The sequence below is a fragment of the Chelmon rostratus genome, chromosome 2 (assembly GCF_017976325.1).
Source record: "Chelmon rostratus isolate fCheRos1 chromosome 2, fCheRos1.pri, whole genome shotgun sequence".
Taxonomy (NCBI): domain Eukaryota; kingdom Metazoa; phylum Chordata; class Actinopteri; order Chaetodontiformes; family Chaetodontidae; genus Chelmon; species Chelmon rostratus.
In genome coordinates, this window is record NC_055659.1 from 2,683,299 (window position 1) to 2,703,330 (window position 20,032).

General features: G+C 43.5%; 2 protein-coding genes across 2 annotated transcripts in view; one reads left to right on the top strand and one right to left on the bottom strand.

Moving 5' to 3' along the window:
- Positions 1-6,059: 6,059 nt before the first annotated feature.
- On the top strand, positions 6,060-12,844 carry si:dkey-43k4.5 (potassium voltage-gated channel subfamily S member 2). The gene is made up of 9 exons (XM_041948666.1): positions 6,060-6,230; positions 6,660-6,793; positions 7,486-7,650; positions 7,768-7,939; positions 8,630-8,713; positions 8,813-8,974; positions 9,889-9,972; positions 11,944-12,036; positions 12,392-12,844. The coding sequence occupies exons 1-9, from the start codon at positions 6,060-6,062 to the stop codon at positions 12,842-12,844; spliced, it is 1,518 nt and encodes a 505-aa protein (XP_041804600.1).
- Positions 12,845-15,641: 2,797 nt separating this feature from the next.
- Positions 15,642-20,032, bottom strand: part of LOC121614666 (serine/threonine-protein kinase 4-like) — a 33,141-nt gene continuing 28,750 nt past the window's right edge. Inside the window, exon 11 of the mRNA XM_041948657.1 lies at positions 15,642-19,237. Coding sequence (XP_041804591.1) covers positions 19,079-19,237 — 159 coding nt within the window. The 3' untranslated portion in view covers positions 15,642-19,078. The remainder of the gene's footprint in view (positions 19,238-20,032) is intronic.

Sequence of the window (20,032 nt, forward strand, 5' to 3'; positions counted from 1 at the left end):
ATTCCATAAAAGACTACACTGTAAATTTGCATGTCTTCATTCATTATCTGCAAATACCGACCACACAAGTTGATTTTGGTGTGAACTGAGAAGATTGTTTGTGACAAGCCAGAATTGAAATTGTACATTTTCGTAACTCATACAATGTAAACCAGCTTTTGCAAAATGCTCTAAAATATGTGACTGTTTACTGTCATTGTCCCAAGGGAAGCTCAGGGTGCATGAAGAAAGAAAACAACATTAAAAATTCAGTTGCTTTAGCCATTGTTCTGATTGAAGACCTGAATTTGTTAAGACCTTTACCTTTACATGATCCACATACGTGAACACATTCAAAACATATTGTTACTCAAGTTCAAGTTTAAATAATAAATAATAATTTTTCTCTGATTTTAAAACTATATCTCAGGTTTTCTTGATAAATCTGAGAATAAAATTAATATTTAAGAACTTGCATGTTCACAATAGATGTTACAGGACAATGAATGGATCAGAACTTGAGGGAAGCGCAGCATGTTCCTCAGGTAATTTGCTACTCTAATCTGAGATTCTGGAACACAACTCAGAAGTTTCCTGCAGCTCATAAGATGCTGCTTCATGGCAGAGACAAAACTTACAGCCTGACATTTCACTGTGACATCAGAGCTCACCTGAGAGTCTGCAGCTCACCTGCCTGTGTGTCTGCACTGGTCAAACTAATGCTGAGAGGATTTTGCTGAGAAAGCGACACACGTCATTCACACACTAATCAGTTGGACAACCTGTGGCTAATTTACTGTATGTATAAAATCCATAATAAAATGACCCAGACAAAACTAACTTAACTCCTGATCCACTTGTGAAAATTGAGTGAGGGGGAACATATCTTCATTAAATAATTAATCCTACATGTTAGCAATTATCACAACACCTGATGCTTAAATTTAAAAACATAATCAGGTGACTGATGTTAGATATTGTTTGTTAGCTTGCTGCTGTGGAAGTCAGGAGACACTGCAGACTTCATGATGACTGCTGAAGTTTTTATAGCTAAACTATGTTTAGCTATAAAAACTACTATTGTAAATGACCTCCACTGTGTGACCTTATCGCCTGTAAAAAGAACAAAACACGAAGAAACATACACAATGACAACAGTCACTCTAACTGTCAGCATCTCTCCATTAAACAGCCAAACCTCATTTGAAAAAGTACAAAGGATGACAGATTTTTCACTTATGTCTCTGCTGAGTGAAGTAAATAAAGAAGAGAGAAAAAGCGCCCTGTGCAGGAGTCCACATTAAGATGCAAAAACATATTTTGGCCAGTAGATAGCGCCATCAACAAAGACATGCAGGAGTCTCTGAAAAGCTGCTTGTCATGATGAAATCTTCATTATTTCACAAAAACACATTTGTGATTGTCGACTCATGAGAATTTCAATTATGTGCTGGTCGGGAATGTTTTCTTTTATAATCGTTTCCAATAAACCAATTTGGTGCACAAATAAAACTAATGTTTAACAGCCTGTTTTCATTTTTTTGAAGTCTTCCTGCATTGTTGGAGTAGAAGTGTTTGCGCTCTGTGGAGTTTATCTCAATGAGAAAAAGTGAAAAGTCAGCAGCACACGTTAGCGGGAAACTAGCTTTTAATGCAGTTATGTCTCTATGGATATTAGAGGCATATTACAGTAATTAAAAAATAAAGAATAAGGGGTTCATTAAATGACACCCGAGATTTAACAGACTTTCATTAACTACACGCGCGCGCGCGCACACACACACACACACACACACACACACACACACACACACACACACTTAAAATCCCAGCTGGGAGATAGCAGGAATATTACAGTGACGCCACAGGAAATATAAAACTCAATTAAGAAACAAAAAGCCAGTTAAAACATGTTATTGACTGCAGCAGACTAAACCTCTGTGGACAAATAAAAAAAAAGACTTGCTCTAAATTAACTGCTGAGTGCCGCAAACACGTGACAGAAACAACTTTGTGCTGTTACAGCTAATATGAGGGGTCTCTCGTTCGGAGTTCCGATCTAGTTCCGGAAAGTGACGGAAAAGGCCGAAGACCGCCTCTGAGAGAGGACAGGCAGACGGTGGCTCAGACGGAGGAAACCTGCGCGTCCACAGCCGCTTCTGTCCTCTGTCTTCTGCGGCTTCTGCTTCCAGGCAGGCGGAAGGTTGTCCTGGAAGTTTTCAGCAGGAAAAGCTCGCTGTCTTTTCTCGTCACCCGACGAGTCGTGTTTGGCAGTTTTGTCCATTTCAGTCGTGAAAGTGTAAAACTTCTCCGCGCATCATGGGCTGAGTCTGAGAGGAGGAGGATGCTGATCCGGTGATGACAGAGTGTCGCGAGCGAACTCACAGGTCAGTGTCGAGACATGATGGAAACCCTACTGTCATTTCTCATGGTCACAGCACAAAATGTTTATAAAGAGGTTTTAAACTGCCATTAATCGATTAATTGTTCAACGTGACAGCAGCTTACTGTGGTTTTACATTCTATGAAGTTACTCACTGGTTCACTTCAGTGTGTGATCGTGTTCCAGCTGCAGCTGGAGGTGCATTTCTCCACCGCTGTGATTTCAAGCCGCAGCGCTTCCTTGTGCTGAATTATAGATCAACTTTATTTCTGTATGTGCAGCATGGCAGCTCCCCTGAGGGCCCAGCATGGGCCCGACATGTAATTATAGACAGAGAGTCACATCGTCCCACTCTTAGTTCCTCTCTTTTCTTTTTGTTTGTACTCCATGAAAAAAGAGCTAATGGAAAAAAGAACAACGCCCGCTGCAGATCTTACTGTGGGACTGAAAGAACTGCTATCATAATCTACAGATTTCAAATAATTTCATTGCCAAAACAAACATTTTCAGTTTGTAAAAAGTTGACTGTGGACTCAACAAATGATTTTTAGCCAAAGTTCATTAATAACCTTTGGGAACAGCAGATATAACAGAATGATTTAATAATCCAAAGTGCAAAAAGAAGCTGTTAGAATGAATGAAGGCTGGATGTGGTTTTAAGCTCTGGAAGGTTTTAATTACACCTTTGATTAGTTTTATTTATTTTGTTTCCATGAACCTCGTTTTGTTTCTTTTAGCTTTTCTCACCAGAATGATTTTATGCCCAACAAACATTATGAAGGTGACTCATTAATTATTTGAAAAGCTCTTCTGTAAAAGTTTTTTTTTTAATATTCATTGTTTACATCAGCTTGAGATCTTCTTCTTCTCCTCATTTATTGGTGCGTTTATGGTGCATTACTGCAGCCAAGTAACAATATGTGTTTTACAGGAGCTTGCCTTCATATTTGCAATAACTTTTCAAATGTGCTTTACTTTTATTAGTATATGATCACTGAACGGGCCTGCCGGCTACAGGCTCAGGGGCCCTGGACCAGAGCCTCTGTATGAAGTGACTGATAAAGTGATGAAAGTAACATCTCTTGTAGGAAAAGAGATGCAAAACAACCATGTGCCAACTGCAGAGACAAAGCCCTAAGAGACAGAAAACGACCGCAAAGAGACACAAAACAGTGAGAAAGATATGCAAAACGACTTCAAAGAGCATGACGCTGACGTCACGTTCAGTCAGATCATTTTTGTAAATTAGCCGAAACTTACAGGGATGTTATAGAGATCAGCTACATCAATCTGACCAAACAGCAGCAGGGAGAGAGTGAAAGATTGAGAGACAGACGAAGTCAGACGGCTCTGGTTAAAACACCATTAAGTCCACATTATCTCAACACCTGTCTGTGATTCCTCGGCCCATTTCCTACACTCTGCAATTACAGACTGTGTAACGTTATTACATTACATTACAGCTACACTATACCTGGAGGAAGGCACTTACTGCTGCCTCTGGATGGATGGGTGGATGGACGGATGGATGAATGGGTGGATGGATGGATGGATGGATGGATGGATGGGTGGGTGGAGTGAGTGCTGCATGTGAGCTGGTGACGCTTGGATATTTACACCAGGAGGCATCACTCTGCTCAGAAATGAAAACAACAAAAACCAGCATGAGAATCATGATGCAGATGAAACTTCACTTGTTGCTAAGGAATATTAAACCGACGTTTGCCAACTGAACTGGAATCAGTTAAGTTTCCTGGCAGTAATGTTAACATTGTACTGTAAAAAAAATATTTTAGCAACGTTTGAGGCCTTTGGACAGAAAGAACTCCACATGATACTTTGAGTGTGTGTTAATCCTCCCTCAGATTTAGAGTCTGACATGAGAGTCCGTCGAGGGATTTCGTGGCGTAGTTTTATCGTGACAGCGTGTTCATTCTGTGGGTGTTTGTACGGCGAGCACAGTCGATGAGCATGCGTGGGAGTCAGTTTCTGTTTTGGCTGCATGTATGTCTTTTTCTTTTTTTTTAACTTGGTCACATGGAAACAAGTCGCCAGCAACCATAATTAATTTTGATAGGAGCTAAATGATTTGAGCCGAATTTGTCTCGCAGAAAACATTCAAATGTGGATTCAGTCTACAAAGCTCTACAATCCAGTATCAGCCTTTTGACTCTCATCCAATGCACACTGTGTTTTGTGGTTCACATTAAAATGTCTGGAACATCAAATCAGTGTCTGGTCGTCTCGTCTCAGAAGAGCATTTAGCAGAGAAGAAGAAATTAGAGTGACTATATCACGAGGAGGACGGACAGAAAATAAGTCTTCATGTGGGGTGGGGTGATTGTTGACTCACCTTGAGATGACACACACACACATACAGACACACACACACACACACATATTTTTTTGCAATGATCCCTAAATGTGATTAACGAGCACTTTTGACAATGATATGTAATGGAGGGAGGATATTTTACAGTTCAACAATAAACTTTATTGTCCAAAATGACATCAATCCACTAAAACTGTGAACTTCACACAAATTTAATGATCATAAATTACCCCAAGCATCGTTTTCATTGAATAAATTCAGAACAGCAGACAACAAATCTGCCAATACTGATATATCTTTGATAGTCGGGCTGGACTCCAGGTCTGCAGTCAAAGGATAAGCTCAGTGCCATTCTTTATTTTTGTTTTCGCCCTCAGCTCAAGCATGTTGCTGCTACTGAAGATTTAAATCTTTCAAAACAGCTGACAAATATTAAAATTTCTTTAAAGAGTCTCTAATTTTCTGAAGCAGCTGTTCAGTGCAGTTTTAAGAAACGTAACTCAAAGAGGAGCAAACATGTGCATTTGGGACTATTTTCAGTGGCGGATTAATCCACATTTGGTGCTCTAGTGAGTATTTGGGGCAGCAGGACGTGGTGTGTGGGACTGAGTCCGAATGTACTGCTCATCTTTTCTTAATGTACAGTGAGTGCAGAGAACAGGTGAGGCTACCTGATGTGTTTTAATAGTTTCTGGACAACAGTGCAGCTCTATGGCTCAGAGGAAGAACATCTATGAATACACCTGCAAACTGTGTCAGTTTTTAGCCTTTTCATGGGACAATAAAAGACAATAAGAAAGAATTTAGAATCACCAGCTATTAATTTATTTATATTTGTTGCATAACATCTGTAAAGATTTACATTATTTTTGGTCAAAGTGATCAAATAAATGTGAGATGCCACACAAAGAGAGAATGAGAGGAAGAAGATTATTTTTCATCTCAGTCGTCACACCTCACACTGTGGAAGCTGTATACAGCGCGAGGCAGCTGTCATGTTACTGAAAGATTAAATGTCCTCAGAACATCCGTCGTAGCTGGAAACCTCCTGGGATTTTGACAGTTTTGTTGTATTATGGTCTCACTTCTGCACGTGCTGGTTATTTTTATTCATTTCACTTTTTTATTTCCTACAACCTGTCCTGTGATGGTGTTTTCTCCTGTAAGAGTTTGGTTTTGATAGAGAGGAAGTGGTTCATCCGTGTTGAAGCATGCTGCTGCTTCACTTGCTTCTAACCCTTAAAAACCAATAAAACCTTTGACATCCAACGTAAAAGCTCACTGTTTAAGATGTGATCAGTCGGTTTATTTGTTCTGTGTGTGCTGCCTCTGTCCTCACCTCTCTTGTGTCTCTGCTAGGTAACCATGGTGAAGGAGAGTCTGCCCAGCTGGGTCCGCCAGGACTCTGACGAGGGTCTCGTCCACGTGAACGTCGGCGGTCTAAAGAGGAGCCTCTGTTCCAGCACGCTGAAGAAATTTCCAGACACCAGACTGGGAAAACTGCTGGCATGTGACTCAGAGGAAGATATACTGCAGGTGTGTCCAGAAGGGGGGCCTGAAATCTGACTGGCCACCGCAAGTGCCATCGCATTGTCCCAAAGTATGACTGGCTCTCTGCCTAGTGAGAGGCGGGACCTTCTGTATGGAGCCTCCTACTGGAGGTCCAGTTTCATTTTAGGACTAAAATATGAAAGATCGGTACGGTGCCACTCCGTTCTGAATGGAATATTTATCTTTTTAGTCTTTTGAATGCACTCATTGTAAATCGCTTTGGATAAAAGCATCAGCTAAATGAGTGTGATGTAAAATTAAATAAAATAAAATGTAAATGCAGGAATACACAGTCTGGACAGGCCTCTGGGTGGGTCAGCTGGTTGGGTGGAGGATCATTCTCCCCTCTATAATTTTCTCACTCATTGTTTCCACCTTTGCCCTTCCTCCCTCTCCTCTTCCTCCTCCCTATAGGTGTGTGATGACTATGACGTCCAGCAGAAGGAGTTTTATTTTGATAGGAATCCCGGCTTGTTTCCTTATGTCCTCCACTTTTACCAGACCGGCAAACTGCACATCATGGACGAGCTGTGTGTCTTCTCCTTCAGGTGTGTGAACATCTTCCTGCCTCACTCAGTCACATTAAGTCAAAAAAATAATTAAAAATGAACAAATAATTAAGCTGCTTTACAAGCACTATAATCCATAAATACTCTTTTGTCTGTTTGTAATTTCTCATTTTTAAAAAAAGACCCTGAGTCGTTTCAGTAACTGTCTGACACAACTGAAGTGGAAATAAAAGCAGCCACATTTCTGCATTGTTACTTAAACTTATTCAGAAAAGGTGTTTCCATCTCCCATCAAGTGCATGAATTCTTTCAAAAAAGGGAAAAAACACCAAAAGCAAGCGTAAGAACTTATTTGCAAAATTATGTTTTTTCAACCATCAACCTTTTTTCATGCGCTGCTTCAAAATGCATGAAAATACGTTGATGGAGACACGACCAGTGACTTCGATATGAAAACACTGTGAGTTTAGTTGTTGTTTGGCTGCACTGCAAACAGTTTAAAGCCAAAAATCCAGAAGCAGATACACAAACCCAGAAACATCTGAAAGAGGGAAAGAACGACTTCCTTCCATTTAGTTTGTTTCCTCTCTGATAATTTTGACAGGATTTTGGGTGGAGCTCGGTGGGGTTGTCATACTCTCATCTTCACTTTTCATCCATTAATTAAAAAGCCCTGTTAGACTGAAACTGGTGTAAAAATGAACCTGGTTTGACACACTTTTCCCACCCAGTCAGGAGATCGAGTACTGGGGCATCAACGAGTTCTTCCTGGACACTTGCTGCAGTTACCGTTACCACGACCGCAAGCTGGAGAGCAGCCGGCATCGCAGCTGGGACGACGAGAGCGACGTCAGCAGCATAGACACGTCTGTGGACGAGATATCCGACTTAAAAAGGTAAAAGACTGTGGAGCTCCGAAAGGCTCGTCATCCGTCACGCAGCCCTGCTCGCATCCCTCCACGTCTACGCCTTTGTGTCAATCGTTCAGTCACCATCGTCCTCATTCCCCACAGAGACATGCAGCACTTCCAGGAGGTGCGTTATGGGAACATCAGGAAGTGTCTGTGGCTGACGCTGGAGAACCCGGGATACTCCATCCCCAGCAAGCTCTTCAGCCTGGTCTCCATCGGGGTGGTGCTCACATCCATCGCCATCATGTGCATTAACAGCATGCCAGAGTATCAGGTTGGTAAGAAGAGACGGAAAGATTGAAGCCAAACAATTTGCAGAATTTTGGAATCAGTCGTTTTAATCAGAGGTTTTCAGACTGTGCTGGAGGTGAAGATGATGCATTAGGTGAAGATGATGCATGAGGTGAAGATGATGCATGAGGTGAAGATGATGCATGAGGTGGAGATGATGCATGAGGTGGAGATGATGCATGAGGTGAAGATGATGCATGAGGTGGACAGGGACAGCGTTTCAAATACAACAGGAATTTAGTTATTGTGTTCAGACTATTGATTTGGACTCATGGAGCTCATTAGGGCCCAGTTGCTGCTGTTTGCATCAAACATTGTTCCAGTTCTGTGAGTCAAAGCCAAATATAAAGACACGAAACACACATTTTAGTGAGAGTCACACTTTCATTGATGTCCATAATCTGGTTAGAAATCAAAGAAAAAAAAACACTCCTTATAACTCACCAGAGAATCATCATGTTTTAAGAACTGCTAAAAGCTAATTCGGCACACTTTTAAATGAGAAGGGATGACGGGGTGTTGGGGGAGCACAGCTGTATGGATTTTGTGTGACGGAGGACTGACAATGTCACACTGTGAAAACCCTCTGGTTTAGACGATGCAACACTCTCTTGAATTAAGGTTTAAAAAAGTAAAAGCATGTGATCACTAATCTTTCTCCTTCTGCTCTCAGACGTTTGACAGCGAAGGGAAGCTGATGGAGGACACGACCATGCAGGCTCTGGAGGTGTTCTGCACCTGCTGGTTCACCTTCGAGGTGAGGAGAGAAGAACAAAGTGTGTGTGTGTCACTCCGGTGAGGTGAAGTGTGTGAAGGCATCAGTGAAGACTCTGCCGAGTGTTTCTCTGTCTTTGAGGTGGCGACACGGCTGCTGCTCGCACCAAACAGGAAGAAGTTCTTCCACCACCCTCTGAACATCATCGACGTGGTGTCTGTGGCTCCCATCTACATCACGCTGGTCTTTGACTTGACCGTGGGGTCCGAGTCTGAACTGGGAGACCTGGGACGACTCATACAGGTTCAGACAGACCAGTGCTGACACCATTTAATGACAAACTCAGAGTCTTGTAGTGAAATTTAATACGGAATGAGAAGGAATGAATGCATTGTGTCTTCCTCTTTATCATCTCTCTCTCTCTCCCTCTCCTTCTCTCTCCCTCCCTCCCTCTCTCTCCCCCCTCTCTGTCTCCATCTGTCCCTCTCTCTATCTCCCTCCCTCTCTCTCCCTCTCCTTCTCTCTCCCCCTCCCTCTCTCTCCCCCTCTCTCTCTCCTTCCCTCCCTCTCCCCCTCTCCCTCCCTCCCTCCCTCTCCCCCTCTCTCTGTCTCTCCCTCTCTCTCCTTCCCTCCCTCCCTCTGTTCCCCTCTCCCTCTCTCTCTTCCTCTCTCTCCCCCCTCTCTCTCTCCCCCTCTCCCTCTCTCTCTTCCTCTCTCTCTCTCCCCCTCTCCCTCCCTCCCTCTCCCCCTCTCCCTCCCTCCCTCCCTCTCTCTCTCTCTCTCCCCTCTCCCCCCCTCCCTCCCTCTCTCTCTGTCTCTCCCTCTCTCTCCCTCCCTCCCTCCCTCTGTTCCCCTCTCCCTCTCTCTCTTCCTCTCTCTCCCCCCTCTCTCTCTCCCCCTCTCCCTCCCTCTCTCCCTCCCTCCCTCTCCCCCTCTCCCTCCCTCTCTCTCTCTCTCCCCTCTCCCCCCCTCCCTCCCTCTCTCTCTGTCTCTCCCTCTCTCTCCCTCCCTCCCTCCCTCTGTTCCCCTCTCCCTCTCTCTCTTCCTCTCTCTCCCCCCTCTCTCTCTCCCCCTCTCCCTCCCTCTCTCCCTCCCTCCCTCTCCCTCCCTCTCTCTCTCTCTCCCCTCTCCCTCCCTCCCTCCCTCTCTCTCTGTCTCTCCCTCTCTCTTTCTCTCCCCCCCCTCCCTCTTCCTCTCTCTCCCTCGCCCTCTCTCAGGTGTTCAGGTTAATGAGGATCTTCAGAGTTTTGAAGCTGGCTCGACACTCGACCGGTCTGCGCTCACTGGGAGCGACTCTGCGGGTGAGTCCTGGTTCTCTGCTGCCACATGTATGTTTTATGGATTGTTTAACGTATGACTTCCTGTCTCGGGCAGACACGCGGTGACGTTAGAAACCTCTCAGAAAAAATCGAAGTATTGATTCTGATTTTCTCGGAGACGTTTTGGTCTGCTGACCTTTCTGCAGACGCAGCAGATAAAGGTTGATGGATTGTGAGCAGATGTGGCTCTGAGGGTCTGAGCTGGTACCTGGTCGGGCTTTAGGGCAACTCCGCTGGCAGTTTTAGACCAACATTTAAAAAAAGACGATCAAAAGCAACAGACAGTTGAGCATCGAGCCGCGGGTCGATAAAAGATGAAACCGTAACCCTGGAGACAACGATAGATGTCAGCTTCAGTTTTTGAATGCGGCCTCAGTGTGGACAGATTTGTTTTCTTCTCTCCTTTGTCAGGACGTAGGATGTTAAATCAGCTCAGACGTTCCGTGGTGTCATTTCTCTGTACATGTGAAGTGCTTCATTTACACCAGCAGAGATCTGATCCAGAATCAGTTACCACAGTGTGCGACTGTGCAGCTGCTGCTGGGTTTCATTACGTCAGCCTCAGTGGACTCGAGCAGCAGGTCGCGTTTCAGTCTCATCTGTCAGAACATTATCTGAGGATAAAACATCGTTAAGCAGGAGTTGTGATGTAAATCGATAAATCTTTGTCTTAAATAATTTGTTTTACTCTTTAAGATGTCGCTGGTTCGCTGGATTTGATGCATGATATTTACACTCAGACTGCTGCAGCACTTTAGTAAATGCTCCTGATTCGTGAGCAGCATCAGCAGTGAAGCACTGAGAGCTTTTTGGTCTCATCCCTGCAGATCAACTCATGTGAAAGCCTGAACACAAGACGTGGCTTTAAATCTGAGCTGAATCACAGCTGACGTCTCAAAGCTTTAACTCCAGACTCTGAAATGTGAATATTTTTAAGTATCACTGATGATAAAATAGTACTGTGTATGTATAATGTGTGTGTATGTATACTAACTATGATTTCAATTCAACGGTCTAAATATGACGTTGTGAAGCTTTTATGTTGTTGCGAATCTTATGAAAAATGTATAAAAATGTGAACATTTGCTATTTTTGCTTTGAAAACAACAAAATAAAACTAAATTATCTGAAATATTCAGTATGAAGCATCGTTACATCGTTGCATTAATGGAATCATCAAGTAGAGACTGAACTGACTGAATGTTCTTCTTCTCTGGTGTTTTTTTTTTTGGCGTCTCCAGGGAGAGGCTGAAGTACAGGATTTCAGTTAGGATCTCAATGTACTCTTCTTCTTCTCCTCTTCTCTCCTCTCCTCCTCTTTCTCTTTTTCTTTTCTCTTCTTTTGGAATGTGGTCTGACTTTCTGGATTCTTTCGTCATGAGAGGAAGAGGAGCAAACATCTTCGCTATGGCCCATAGACTCTATAAAGACTCCACCAAACTCCTGGTTAATCCAGAAAGAGTTGAGGTTGAAAGAAGCCTGTTTACTGAACCTTAGCAGCTAGCAGTCACTCAAAGCAGCCATAATTATATATAACTTTAAGCTGTAATGTAATGAAAATGAGTGCGTTATATAAATTCACCCCTGTAGAGCTGAATGAACGAGGAAATTAGTTATAGAGACTAGCACTGGGTTTTTGTACCAGGCTGTAAACATGTTTATTTCTGCTTTAAAGTTGTAACATGGGGGTCTATGGGGATTGACTCGCTTTTTGGAGCCAGCCTCAAGTGGCCATTGGAGGAACTGCAGCACTTCCTTCGCAGAGGTTGCTGCTTTCTGTGGCCTCGCTTGGTTTATCATGAACACTTCGAGGCATCACAGGGGTTTGACGGCAGGATGCGGATGTTTGCAGGGTTAAAAGATGAGCGTCCCAGTCGTCGACGCTTTAATTCCTCCACTGACCTGCAGACACTTCACCTTTCTAACAAGCTTTCCTCCATCTCGTGTCCGCAGCACAGTTACCGTGAGGTCGGCATCCTGCTGCTGTATCTGGCTGTCGGAGTGTCCGTCTTCTCTGGTATCGCTTACACTGCCGAATACGAGGAGGTAAAGTTTGGTGAAAGGTTGATGCTTTGACTCTGAACCTTTACCCTGTTCAACACTTTATTTTCATTATTTTTTATTCTTTATTTTGTCCTGTTAACTCTTGTGTCAGCCAGTGAGGTTGTGTTGTTTCCTGTCTGTCTGTCTGTCAGGTGTTGGTAAAACACACGTGTGAGAGTGTTATTTGGATTCAGATCATGTGACTCTGGCGTTCCTGCTGTGTATTTATTGTATTTAGTCCTACATCATCATTAGATTTGTGTTGTATTCAGACTCGTGGCCTTTTTCATTTGAGCGTGTTTGTTGTTGAAATATGAAACCAGATAAATATAAAGCGACCCGTCTGTCTGTGTTCCAGGACGTGGGTCTGGACACCATCCCGGCCTGCTGGTGGTGGGGGACGGTCAGCATGACCACGGTGGGCTACGGGGACGTGGTGCCCGTCACGGTGGCCGGGAAGCTGGCGGCCGGCGGCTGCATTCTGGGCGGCACCCTGGTGGTGGCGCTGCCCATCACCATCATCTTCAACAAGTTCTCGCACTTCTACCGCCGGCAGAAAGCTCTGGAGGCGTCGGTGAGGAACAACAACCGCAGGAAGGCGAGGCTGAGCTGCGAGAAGGAGCCAGGGGAGGACGAGGAGGACGAGGAAGAGGGATCGGACGGGGACAGCCGGTGTCTGGACGATGACGATATCGACGACATCGAGGATGATATAGATTACGAGGACGACGGAGGTGTAATCAATTATAGCTACGTGGAACATCCGTCATACACGTCAATACTGAGGAAGAAGGAGCTGCATCAGCTGTGAGGATGAACTTCAGTTTCCCTTCAGACGAGACAGATGTGACGTTTCCAAAGCAAAACCAAGTGAAGTTGGATGTTTCCAGTTCTGATTGGGACCACATTCACGTCTGTGAAGAGGACTGTCACCAGAACAACGAGACTGAGCGAACAGTTACTGAAGCCTCTGAAGATGGAAGTTAGAGGGGCTTCATTGTAAATGTGTGACACAGAACTGGGGGGCTGGACAATGACTTTTAGCCCTCCATGACAGACTGCTCTGACATGATGTGCTGTAGCTCGACCTCAGTCGTTTGTGCATGCGGGGCATTTCAGGATGGAGGTTTGCTCATACTGGTACTGGATGTGTTTCTGTGGTCAAAACAAGAAAAATGGTCAAACTGAAGTGAAATAGCATGCACGCAGATGAAGTTAGCTGAATAAAAAATACCATGAAAAACTGTGAAACGTGCTTTTGTGGAAGAAGTAGAAAGAAGAGATATGTGTGGACAGGTGTGGGCAGGTGTGGTCATGTGGTCAGGCGGGTGGGTGTGTCCTCTGAAGGAGCATGAATGCAGGAGATGTGGTGCAGCAACAAAGTCTGCAGCCACGCTAGCAGCTCTGTGAGGCTGAGGCACAGTGCCGCTTTTAGCTAAATGCTAACATCAGCTTTTAGTCAGATGCTAACATGTTGATGTTTACCATGTTCACCATTTTAGTTTAGCATGTTAGCATGCGAGCACTGAGGACAAAGTGCAGCTGAGGCCGATGGATGTGTATTTTGTAATAAATTAAAATACTGGACAAATCAAATTTTTGATGACAGTGCAATGGAAAGTTGGAGAATCAGAGAAAGTTGTTGCAGTTAATCGTGAGGGAAACACGGACGTCTGAACAAAACTTGATGGAAATCCTTTGAACAGTTGTTGAGGTATTTTTAGTCGTGTTGTTAGCAGCTAAAAATAGGAACAACATCACACCTGCAGCATCAGGGCTTTGATCTAAAGAAAGCTTTTGAGACATAAACCGTCATTTAAAATCATCCCTGACTCCACAAACTGTGGACGCTGAGCAGGTCTCAGATCAGCTGCTGCTGCTCGGAGCATCAGCCAACACAACACGACCTCCTGCTTCCTTCTGTCTCTGCTCAGGTTAATTTCTGCTGGACGTGACTGATAAAGAGCCAATATGCTGCTAATCTGCAGGCTAATAAGCAACTATCGAGTTGTGATTATAATAAACTTCATATAAATGTTCTCACAGCTTTGTACACAGTTAGTTTTGTCCTGTGGTTCCCAACAGACGGGTTGGGCTCCACCAAAGGGACACCAGATAAATCTGAGGGGGCGTGAGATGATTAGAGGGAGAGGAAAGAATACGTTTTTTAACTTTTCTCTGATTTTTCCTTTTTTAAAAATAACTGCTCTCATATTAAACACAGACAAGTGAATGTCGCTGTATTGGCCCGATTGATCTTCCTCTTCTGTTTGTGTGCTGGGAAACCGGAGCAGAGGGAACCCGGACAAGGTCGAATTCTGCTTCGGGCCCCAAAAATGTTTGTTCTGGCCGAGTTCCTCAGGGGCCTTTAATCCAAACTGAGTCCAGGAAGTCTTCAGTGTCAGGATATACTGATATCTGAACTGAGTCACTGCTATTGATTTGATCCACACAGTGATGATGTGTTTGAACAGTAAAAAAGTGTTTACTGGCCCTTTGAAATTCCTGCTTCCTGCCTCTGTTGATGTCTCAACTGGGGAGTAAAAAGTACACAGAGCAGAAAAATATACTGTTAATATACTGTGTTTTTATACCTCTTGTGTTACTTTCTTATGTATTTCGCTAAAGATGCTCTCAGGGGCCGAAGCAGCCTGAACTATGCTGAATTATTTCAACATTATGTCGACATGACTATGAATCTGATGAATCTTTATGTAGAAATAAGCAAATTAAGTACCAAGAATGGCGCCATTTCACAATGATGTGGAAAACCTACAAAACTACAAACACTCAGAGACACTTTCCTGCAACCACACACACACACACACACCTCTTTATTTTGGGTTGAGAGAAACAACAAACCGGAGATCAGGTTCGCAGCTGATTAAAAATTCATCTCTGCTATTTTGGCAGGCAGAAGTCTCAACGTGGTGAAAAATAAGAAAACAGGAAACGAGCCTCAAAACTTTCAGCGTGTTTGACGGATCTGAGGGGACGAGAGGAGACTTTTAGAAATCGCCCTGTCCTCCAGTTGAGACTTCCTGTCTGCGGCTCTCGGCTCAAAGCTCATTGGTTCCTACTGAAGACGTAAATCTTTAAAAGCAGCTCACAAACACACAGAAGAGTTTCATCTTTGAATCAGATTCATGAATAAAAAAAAAGCTGCTCACTGTAGTTTCCAACACACAAACGTGAGGAAATGCTGCTGTAGCTGGGGACTATTTTCAGTGGCGGATGAATCCACATTCGGAGCTCCAGTGTGTGTGTGTGTTCATGGTGATGCAGGAACATGTCATCTAGTGCATGTTCCACTTTATTCACTTTAATTTAAGCCGATTTTGTGAATCAGACACTTGATTTCAGACGATCTGTAGAGGAAAGTTTTAGTGAGTTTTTCCATTTTATGCTAATTTACACTTCTATATTTCACACATTGTATTTTTAAAGCACTCCGCTGATCTGACAGTGAGTCAGTTTTAGGGATTTTACAAGCATGTGTTTAAGAATAGCTTCATCTCACATCTACAAAACTACCAGAAAAGTCTTGAAACGCTACGAAATGCAGAACATCTCTACTGTAAAAGTGTAAAAACACAGAAACGAGTGTCTGAACTTCCCTTAGTCTTTATTCATTTATCAGACAAGCAAACAAAAACAACTTAAACACACAAACCAAACAGCCGTGATCTCAAACGTATCGAGGACTTCCACTGCAGACTTTAAGGCAAACTTCAGAAACTGAGAGCAGGCGTCACACAGGAAGTGAGCAAAACATGAGAGAGGCTCAGAAAAGATGAGCTAACAGCTCGGATCCAGGCTGCGAGCTGAACATTTTACAGTTACAGTGTTTGTATTCCTGCTTGAATACTGAGCTACTAGAAAACACGTCGTATACAACATGAATGACCAAAGCACCTGCAGGAACGACGCCAGGAGGCGAAAGACGTCTGAGCTGCTGAGGATGAACCGTGAAGATGAAAAAACAGCCGAAACACTTGAGAAAAGATGATTCACTGCGTGTTTTTACACTTGATTCATGAAATAAATGACAGCCTTTCGAAGTGGTTAAACATCCCCGTTATAAAGATCTCTTTGATCCGCGCTCTCCACCAAGAACAGGTTTAAAACCTGAAATTAAATAACATGAACTCCAGATATGTTTTCACTGTGCTGTGATGTCTAGCATCAGTGATTAATGGTCAGCTTTGAACCTTCCCTTCATGCTGCTGAATGAACATTAAGGGTGTAAACAAACCCACAAACACCTGCGGAGGTTTGTTCTGGCCTCATTAGTCACCACTTTATAACAAACTGTGTTTCACGTTAAAACTGAATCCAGTTTAAGTTCTCCAGTGATCCCGACTTAATTTCTGATGCGTCATTTTTACAGCGGCAGAGTCGCTTCACTGCCAGCAGCAAACAGCTCAGCATCACGTTGTAGAGCCATCAAGCTCCGCTATGTCCAATATTTCCCCTTTTTTTAAAATGGTATCAAGTGAGCAGAAGCAGTTTCTGTATAAGACCACTGTTCAAAAATAAAAAACATCCAAACAGACACAGTAAGGCAGAAAGAAAGGCTTGTAACACAGAACAGACCAAGAAAAGGAATTGTGCTCACGGAGTCCTGCACAGAAAGAGTCTGGAGGTTATCAGGTCTGGACTTTAACTGCAGGAAGTCCAGCTGAAGGCTTTCTCACCGAAAACATCTAAACACTTCATATTCAGACTAATAACTTAATGAGAAGTGTCTATTGAACCCCCCCAGCCTGTCAAACGAATCATGATATACAAATACAACCCAGCGGCACTCAAATATATACAGACGTGACTCTTTGTGTGGAGGATTTCTGATCTCTGATCTATCTACAGTCATTTCTCACCCCCACCATCATTATTTTACACCCCTGAGGAGTTTTAGGACCTGAGAAGCTGGTTTTCATCCTGACCCTGTGATCAACACTGAACCGTCTCCTGGCTGACGTGTCACCACTAAACCTACGTAGAAAAATAGAAATCCTCCCTCGTGTTTTGTGCTGGATGGATTTATAACACGTGAAGAACGTGAAGAGCTCTGAGGAACGTCAGCAGTGGAGCTGAATCAGACCCGGGTCCACGCCAGCTTTAGTCTGCCGCTTCTTGGCACTTTTTTGGGGGGGCAGCCTCGTTCGGTCTGCTGAGTAAAGCTAATAAATCCAGGAAATAAAAGCTTTGTTGAATCTGTTCCATCAGTCTGTGGACCCAGGTCTTTGTTTGGAGCTTAGGAAGGAAAACAGATACAGAAATAAAACCCAAAAGAAACACTGAGGAGGAAACTGCAGGATAAACAAAGGCAAGTCAAAATGTTCTGATTGAAGTCCCGTAAAACATTTCCTTTCATGTACAACACATCAGACATTCAGGTGAGGGTCCGTCGTTCCTCATCGATCCCTTTAACGAACTGCCATCATGGCTGCATTCATCCATATTTAATAACCAAGTCGAGCAAAAAGTAATTATCATTTGACCTGAACAGGTGAAACCAGGCAGAAAAAATAAAGGTAACACTTCCTCATTCAGCCCTGACCGTCTAAATGTTTATGTGCTGCTTATTAATAGTAAACAGGGAGAAATGATGAGGACAGATGATTCTGTCCTGTGCTGTCAATCATCTCATCAGATTTATCATGTGACCTGCAGGTTGGAAACCGCTGACTCGCTGATTTTCATTAACAATTCAAAGACAATCTGTGGAGATCTGAAGATTAGTAACTAACTGCTCCTGCTCAACAACAGGAAGCTCAAAGGTTAAAGTCAGACTGAGACATGAAAGCTTCAGTCAGATCCATGAAGAGGAAGACGAGGACGGCGTAACGATATAAAACAAGGCATCATCATCATCATCATCATCATCATCATCACCATCATCCAGGCATTAAGAGTAACTTGAGTGAATGAGATTTGCTCAAAGCTCGTTGAACACTTCTTACAAACTCGACCAAACTCCTAAGACGGCTGTTTTTCTCGCCTCCTCGCAGGAGGATTTCTGCTGTTTGGCTCCGTGTTGAAGCAAAACTCTGAGGAACGTTTCAGTGTCGCAACGGACGATAAAAGGGTAACGATTTAATGAGACCCAAAAGTCTGGCTCAATATATTCACGCGATTTCTAAAACTAAAACATGATGAATTATGACAACAGACTTGAACGATGGCTGCGCAGTACGTAGAAAATACAAAATAAACGTAGAACGAGTATCGGATGAAACATTTTTAGTTTTCAGAAGCAACTTCGGAAGCTTAAAAATCGAGGAACCCTCCGGACGTTTAGTAACATGTTAAATGATGAAGATGTGACCTCTTCTCCTTTAGCTAGTCAGCAAAACTCAAGCAGGCTGATGGGTAATAACGCTGTTTGATCACGTTAATCTTCAGACTTCAGCTCCAACCTACGGCAGCAGAAAACTAATAATCTGCAAACTTTTGAGTGGCATTGAGGGGTCTGTTTCTGGACTACACGCTCGATCAGACGCCCACAGTCCAGAGTGAGGAACTGAACTGAGTCCAGCAGGGTCTTCACTTACCAACAATGACAGCAAACACTCCAGGAGTTAAAGGACAAGTACCTAAACTGAGCAGTCAGCAGTTAAAACGATGTTGTACCACATAATTGAGTAAAAAACTAAACTTTAAGAGATGTGAGGGTTTTTTTAAAAAAAAACTGAGGTTTAAGACATGAACAGACACGTCCAGATCAGCTGCTGCTGGGATCAAAAGCCAACTTTCCTCAATCGTTCAAACCAGAAATAAAAGTTCTTGAAGACTTCAGATTATCTCCAGAAGGCAGAATAAATCAGACACAATAACAAAATGCTGCCAAACAAAGAACAGCTCTGTGCTCTTCTTCAGCAGTCTGACATCCAAAGTGAGGATCATCGCACGTCCTCGCACAGTTTTCCAAACCGCGTCGTCACATCCAGCTTCGTCGGCTCCGGACCGTCGACGATCTCACTGACTTCACAAAGAAGGCGACAGATTCAACATCCGGTCGCTGAAGCTCGGCACTTCCTGCTCAGAAGTTCTGCTGCCGTCGTTTTTTGGCCTCGATGGCGTCCAGGATGGGCTTCCTCTTGGCCTGGTAGCGCTGACGGATCTCCTCGATCTCCTGCTCCATCTGAGGGTCCAGAGAGGCCAGACGGAGACGCAGCTCCTCCACCGACCACGTGCTCACCTGCAGACAGAAATCGGCAAGTCTATCAACTGAACAGCAGAATTATTCTGATATTTGATTCAACATTTAAGTCATTTTCCAAACAAAACCACCCACCATGCTTTATTTTCAGCTTGTCAAACATGAGGATTCTTAGCTTTTCTTTGTCTAATGTGACAGTAAACTGAACATTTTGCCGTTTTTACTGTTGGTCCGACTAAACAAGCAGCTGAAGACGTCAGCTTGGGTTGTATGTAGGACATTTTAACATGATTTGTGATATTCTCTGTCATTTATAGACAAATAACAACAAATAATTGGGGGAAAAAAACTGCAATGGCCGCCACTCACAGCAAACCAACCTTCAGCTGTCATCACAGCTGGAGGACGATAACAGGTTACAGATCACAGGTTAAACAGTGAAGGGGCTTTTTATCAGTTCATCAATGCGCACAGTGATCGATCACAACGTGAAAGCAGGTTATTCAAAGGTCTCACTTCCATTTCGTGGCTGTTCGTGAGAGGCGCTCGCTGACTGCTGCTTCAAAGGTCAAGAAGTCCTTAAAGCGCTCACATAACTTCTACAGCTCCTCTCTGAGGATGAAGACCATGTAACATGATCGAAAGCTTCAGTAAAAATTTTGAATTTTGAAGAACTACGAACTAATAGATCTTTGACTCCACTGGAGGATCTTAAACAAACTCAGCTGCTGTGTGAATAAACTCTGAGATGACTGAATCTGTCTTGTGGAGTCACTTCCTCGTATTCTGCCTGGTCTGGTTTCATATGAAAAACAAATTCTTTGCTTAAAGATG

What these genes read in the sequence shown, in the direction of transcription:
- si:dkey-43k4.5 (XM_041948666.1), top strand. Translation starts at nt 6,060, where the DNA reads ATGGTGAAGGAGAGTCTGCCCAGCTGGGTCCGCCAGGACTCTGACGAG. An exon ending in CAGAGGAAGATATACTGCAG is followed by an intron (nt 6,231 to 6,659) that starts GTGTGTCCAGAA and finishes TCCTCCCTATAG; the next exon opens with GTGTGTGATGACTATGACGT. An exon ending in GAGATATCCGACTTAAAAAG is followed by an intron (nt 7,651 to 7,767) that starts GTAAAAGACTGT and finishes CATTCCCCACAG; the next exon opens with AGACATGCAGCACTTCCAGG.